This window comes from Apium graveolens, chromosome 9 (assembly GCF_009905375.1).
Source record: "Apium graveolens cultivar Ventura chromosome 9, ASM990537v1, whole genome shotgun sequence".
NCBI classification, from domain to species: Eukaryota; Viridiplantae; Streptophyta; class Magnoliopsida; order Apiales; family Apiaceae; genus Apium; species Apium graveolens.
Window position 1 is genome coordinate 145,613,680 of NC_133655.1, and position 6,656 is coordinate 145,620,335.

The 6,656-nt window shown below is 38.0% G+C and overlaps 2 protein-coding genes across 2 annotated transcripts; one reads left to right on the forward strand and one right to left on the reverse strand.

Moving 5' to 3' along the window:
* The first annotated feature begins 1,933 nt into the window (after positions 1-1,933).
* LOC141682561 (uncharacterized) lies at positions 1,934-2,987 on the forward strand. The gene is made up of 2 exons (XM_074487253.1): positions 1,934-2,696; positions 2,799-2,987. Exon 1 carries the CDS (start codon positions 2,191-2,193, stop codon positions 2,641-2,643), a length of 453 nt encoding a protein of 150 aa, XP_074343354.1. The 5' UTR covers positions 1,934-2,190; the 3' UTR covers positions 2,644-2,696; positions 2,799-2,987.
* Positions 2,988-3,131: 144 nt separating this feature from the next.
* LOC141685644 (ABC transporter G family member STR2-like) lies at positions 3,132-6,029 on the reverse strand. Its single transcript, XM_074490738.1, has 3 exons — positions 5,529-6,029; positions 4,602-5,317; positions 3,132-4,489 (listed from the first exon to the last, which is right to left on the reverse strand). Exons 1-3 carry the CDS (start codon positions 6,027-6,029, stop codon positions 3,502-3,504), a joined length of 2,205 nt encoding a protein of 734 aa, XP_074346839.1. The 3' UTR covers positions 3,132-3,501.
* Between the last annotated feature and the right edge of the window lie 627 nt (positions 6,030-6,656).

Genomic DNA, 6,656 nt, shown 5'->3' on the forward strand with positions numbered 1-6,656 from the left:
TCCTTTGGTACGGTCTTTGCTGCTTCACCTGCAACTGCAACAGCGAGCTTGGTTGGTTTGTGAGGCCCTTCCTTGATTCTATCAAGGTATTCTGGATCTGTTGCTTCCAGGAATATGGTCATCCTTACCTTCCATATGGGATATTCAGATGATCTCAGTATGGGAACCCTGATAGTCTCATACCGACTTTGAATTTGTGGCTTTGGAGGTTCTTCAGTTTTGGTAGGCTTAGTTGGAGTTTCTGTGTCAGACATGATTGTGTTTGGATCTTTAGCTGTATGTGTGTTAACAGATTGGCTCTGATACCACTTGTTAGGTCACACACACACACTGTAGAGGGGGTGAATACAGTGTATAATACAATCAAATCGAACTTTAATATATTAAGTAACAGAAAACAAACTTTTATTGAAACAATAAACTCTGTTACAGTATGGAACTGTTACCTCTCAGTGATGAACAAATATCACGAGAGCTGCTAGGGTTACAATAAATAAACTTCTCGAATATATGATAACACTTAAAGTGTAAACCCTATGTCTGTGTTTATATACTACACAGTTACAAGATAATCGCTAATTGATATGGAATATAATTCTGCTTCCTAAAATATATCAATCAGATATCTTTTCTTCCAAGTATTCCATTCTTCACGGAATTCCTTCTTCATGCATATCTCTTCTTATGTTTATCTCGATCTTCTTTTCTTTAATCAGCTACTGTCCTTCTCTAATCATCCTTCAGCACTTAAGTTCTGATATCTAACTTCTGATAATTATCTCCTGATAATATAAGTACTGATATCCTTAAGTCCTGACTTCCAATATAAGTACTGATCAACAGTTAAGTACTGATTTGTCCTGTTAAGTAAGATCTGAAATCTAAACATAAATTATATTAGCCATGACATTATCAAATATATCTAACAACCTCTTCCGATATTAGGCAAATGATTATTTCGAAGAGCCAAGGATCTATGTTGGTGCATAATGGAGCGTTTGATCCCAAGATTTTCAGAAATATGATAACCGACGCCGTGGTAAAACACAATCTACCTCTTTCATTTTTCGAATACGAGGGTATTAGAGAGGCCTTTTTTATATGCAAACCGAATAGCTACGTTAGTGAGGAGAAATACCTTGAGAAATGATATATTACTTAATTACAAAAACTGAAAAAAGAAAGTTGTTGAACATGTTGAAAAATTTGTGGTAGTAGGGTATGTTTAACATCTGATTTATGGACTTTTGTTGCAACTGATGAGTATATTACTATCACGACTCATTTTATAACCGATGATTGGGTTTTGCACAAGAAATTCCTGATTTTTTCATACATGCCATCACCACACAAGAATGACTATTTCTGATAAAATATATAAGTTATTGTGTGAATGGAACCTCGAATTTAAATTGTTTAGTATCACCTTATATAATATTTCAAGTAATGATGCATTTGTTGGTACTTTGAGAACATAATTAAATTTGAGGAATACTTTACTTTTTATTGGAGATTTCTTTCATATTAGATGTTCTGCACATATTCTTAATTTGATTGTGCAAGAAGGTATAAAAGATATGGATGCATAGGTCGTTAAAATCAGAGAATCAGTTAAATATATTAAAGGTTCCGAAGATAGGAACAAAAAAATTAAAAAGTGTAGAGCACAAGTTGCTTATAAAGTCGTGTCTGGAACTGGTATCAAGTCACAATCGCAATTTACAAGCCAGCAACCAATAAAGGCCCGGTATTGGTGTATGGGAGCTGGGACTATGACTCTACGAGCTGTCCTCATTTAGTTTCTCCTGCAAGTTCAATGATAGTAAAAACCGGTTTTTCTTGTACCGATATAATTCTCATTTTTTAACTATTGTATTGGACTACTTAAATTGAAAAAAAAAAATACATTGCTTGAGCTGCGCACCCCTAGCTAGGTTAACATTGCAAGTTACGAGAACAACATTATCATTTTCTTTGCGAGATGTAGTAGTGCTAACGTAGTGCCGAGAATACTTGCTCGCATCAATACTTTCTTTTGCTTAGGTATAAAGGTCAGGGATCCACGTGCTCAGAGATCAACGCGTTAAACCAAACAGCAAGCATTGCGGGACTATAATTAATGTAACATGTATCTCCTTCTAACTACAGGTCTCTCTGTACATAATTAAACGTAGCCCTTCCACTCTGTCAATGGGAAAGAGTGTTCGTGGTGAGCATGATATGGGAGACGAAGTTAAGAAGGTGTTCAACAAGTTTGATACTAATGGCGATGGCAAAATTGATTTATTAGAGCTCGGATCCATTTTACGTGCACTTGGTACCAACGCAGCTCCTGATGAAGTTCAACGTATAATGTCAGAAATCGACACTGATGGCGATGGAGTTATTGATCTTAAGGAGTTCTCGGATTTCCATCTAGGTGGTTCGGATGATTCTGCCAACAAGGATCTTCGTGAAGCGTTTGAGCTTTACGACCGTGACAAGAATGGGTTGATTTCTGCGAGTGAGTTGCATGTTGTGTTGAAGAGCTTAGGAGAGAAATGCTCGTTGAAGGATTGCCGAAAGATAATTAGCTCTGTTGATGTTGATGGTGACGGTAATGTTAATTTTGAGGAGTTCAAGAAGATGATGAAGAAAGCTTAATACTAATCTCAATTCCTTTCGTTTAAGTGTAAACAATTACTTCATCGTATATGGTTAGAAATACAATTTACTCATTTGGATGAATAATGATCATTCTTATTGGTTAATACATCCGTATATTCAATTAAATTTCCATCCTCATGTTTTCTGTTCAGGTATATCCTTGTTCTGATCTCTCGTTCTCAATACACCTTAAGTTTAAGAATCTATAAAAAGTGGCACATCATCGCAGTAAAGATGAGCTCTTTTACATCTATCTGTTAAGGTAATCCTCCTTGTAATGCATGATTATCCATCTGTCTTTCATTTTAACTTTTTTAGTACGGCTGTTAACTCCTCGATCATTAAGTTCCAAGATGTCATGTTTAGATGGAATTTTTAGTCTTAGCCCTAATGCGTGACTCATTAAGTACAATATCATATCTTAGCCAACTTGGAACATTAGATGGTTAATATGCAGACAATTTTTGATTCCATTTGGTCATTTGTAACGATGCTTCATTAGAAAGTTTGCAAGGTGCCAAGGATATTCCTCAGGGATCTCAGTTTAAACGCCCTCAGCTTGGACAATTATGCTATTATTATAATTAATTATGATTGAATGAATCCAAAGTAACAGGCAGCCATCTGAAGTTGTATGAGTTGATAATCTTCTTTACCGGGTACTAATATACTGAGTAACCAAACTATCCAATTCCAAACATGCATGTAAAAACTGTAATGCAAAAACCAAAGAAAGTAATAAAAATAAAGATAAAGGCATTTTTAAGAGGGTTATTTGAACTGAACAAAATGTTTGCAGTTGAAATTGATTGTCAATCTTTTAACTATGTATGGTGTGATCTATTGATTTGGTCTCTATGACCTCTGGTTCTTAGAAGCAAAACGGATGACTATGTAGAATAGAACTCTGTATAGAACAGCCCAACCGAACATAATCAGAACCATGTACCACTTTTTTGATTTCTGGGTACTGATTGCCAGTGATTTTAGAATTGCGATCCCTGTCACATCTTGTCCTCCTTGATTTTGTCCAAAAATATCTGTTGTCTGAAACTGGTTCATCAATGACCCTTGGTATGGATATGTCATTGTCGATATCTTGTTCATCCATACCCAGTATGGAGGGATATCGTTACTGTTTAAGAAGTATCCACAAAATAAGAAAAAGAGCGCTGTAAATGCAATGACTGCTGCATAGCCCATTATGTAGTTTGGCACCACCGAGCTCACAAACACCACGAATGAGTTGGTGGAGAGTAGAGACATATAGAGTACAATAAAAAAGTAGTAGAACTCTCCTCGAAGGCCTAACGGGAACCAGACAATTCCAGCATAGACTCCAGCTTGAATTGCTAGAAAAGGAAGGTATGTAATAACTCCAGCAATGGTGTATGAAGAGGCTCTATAGGCATTATGAGAAGTTTCACGGACAAAGATGAAGCGTTCTTGGATGAAAGCGGGGACAGCATCGTTGGAAGAGAAAAAGAAGAGACAAACGGTGAAAATGAAGAAACTAAGGCGATTTGTGATTCCTTGGAGATCACTTTTTGGGCGAAGGAATAAGGTAGCCATTAGAATTCCCATGACAGTAAGAACTAACAGTCTGGAAAGAAAGAGCTCAGGTGTGCGTCTAATGTTTATGAAGTTGCGGCGCATTAGAACCCATGTCTCGGATAAGAAAGAATTTGCAAATTTCGGCCCAAGATATTGGTGCTTCATGTTTGCGGGTGCAACATTGGGGGTCCGATAGTCATTTTCATCTACAGTGTAGTCACTGCTGTGTGGTGTTGGAGTGCCTGCAGCTAGGATCTCACTTGAGTAAGTGTAGTAGCTTGGAGATGAACTGGAGCACAAGAAAAAGAAAAATCCAAGTCATTATAAAGAGGTTTCTGCCTGTAAGCTTAGATCAAATGGAACCTGGGGAATGATGTTCTGAAATTAAAAGATCTACTTACCTCATGGGATTTTGCGTTTTATTGCCATTTTGTTGCCTAGGAGTAAATTTCAATGTTCGAATAATTCCACTCTGGCTTGCACTCCATGATCTTGATTGATTCCAAGGACTCCTCACACTGTTATCAAAACTATCCTCATTTTGTTGTCCTGGTTTTGAACGTTTCCCAGAGGTTCCTCTGCCAGAGAGACCCTTGCCCTGATTGCGAGGTGGTGTAGGTGAGGGGGGTATTGTAGTTATTGACATCTCCTCATCTGTCAGGACTGGGGGTTTCATGCCTGTTAAAGCAAAATCAGCCAGTGCTTCAACTCCATGTTCAGACTGATCATATTCTTGTATTACGTCAATAAGGTACTCAATTGGATTTTCCCCTTTTGGCATTTTACGTGCCATTCTCCCCAGATGCAGACTCACATCTTTCGGAGATCCTTGGTACATAAGCTGACCACGAGCTAGGATTATTAAGTGGTCTAAAAGCAACTGAATTCGGGATGAGGGTTGGTGAATTGTGAGAATCACAGTGCTTCCAGAGCGAGCTATATCCTGCACTTTCTCAATGACACTTTGAGCACTGGTGGAGTCTAGACCTGATGTAGGCTCGTCTAGAAATAGTAAAGATGGTCCATGTATAATGTCCACACCAATTGAGACTCTACGACGCTCACCGCCGGATACTCCTCGAGTTGCTTCATCACCTATGTAAGTATTTCGAGTTGACTACAATTTAGAAATGAAAAAAATGTTAGAAATCACTAGCAAAACACTAGAGATCTTTATCCTACATATACAAAGTTCTTGATCTAATCAGTTGTATCATCATATGACGGTCACTGCAAATCCCAGTTAGTATTGACATATGTTATGAAATTGCCTATGGTTCTTAAAGAAAATTCAACCAAGGGGCAGTTGTCATGAATGTGTTTCTTACCCCCAAACCAAGCTGATCGATCATTGTCTCAACTCGCTGAATCTTTTCAGTCCTTGAGATAGACCCCAGCCTAAAATCAGCAGCAAACATTAAGGTTTCATACACTGTAAGCATTGGAAAGAGACGATCATCTTGCATAATATATGCAGAAGTTCTTTTGATTAAACTTGGGCTTGTATCAACCCCATCCATTGAGACCCTGCCCCTGAGACTCCCACTGGCAATCCGTCCAGCCAGACCATCCAGAAGAGTCGACTTCCCAGCACCACTAGGACCCATGACCGCGGTGATACTCCCTTTGGGTGCATATCCAGTAATTTTATGCAACAAGTCCACATCTTGGTTTACCCACTTTCCATAATCATCTTTAAGCTTCTTTTTCACAGTGTAGGTAAGATCATTAAATTCCAAGCCACCACTATAGTTCATCGGCTTCCCTACTTCTATCACTGTATGCGGTATATGCCCATTATAGGCATGACCATTTTGTCGATGACCCATTGGATCACTTCAGTACTAATGTTGTTTCGGTGTGAGCTGAGACGGGAGACAACAGAACTAAATACGAATTAATGTTTCTTTATTTTTCTTGGGGTGTCCCAATTAGTTTACAAATAGATGTAGAAGCATTAAAAGGAGGGAATAGTTGCAGAAAAAGACTTCAACAGCTGTGGTGGTACTTTCAGAGGAGGCAGTTCCAAAGCTTGCGTAAGGTTGTCAGCATTGAACAATCCGGTTGGTGCCGTTTAGATCGAAATGAAAATAGTTCTTTCTTGTTTTTGCCAACATCAGGTTTGTACTCTAATAAATGTCAGCATTCTATGGTCCAGGTTGCTATTTTGGATCATCAATCACAGAACGACCATAATTTTAAAAACTCCATTGGGTAACACTTCAAATTATCGTATCTAATTTGTGAAACCGAAAGTACTTTGTCATTGCATTTCCAGTTTAGGAGCCAGTTGCCTTCAAAATCAGATGCTGCACTAGAACATGTCATAATCAGTCATATTGTACAGTGTACTGTATTATGGCTGTTACTTGAGTGAAAAGGTTAAGAATGTCCATTTCAATCTGTGAATTAGATTCTTTCCATATACTGTAGGTAATTTAGTTAATTGATGCAAG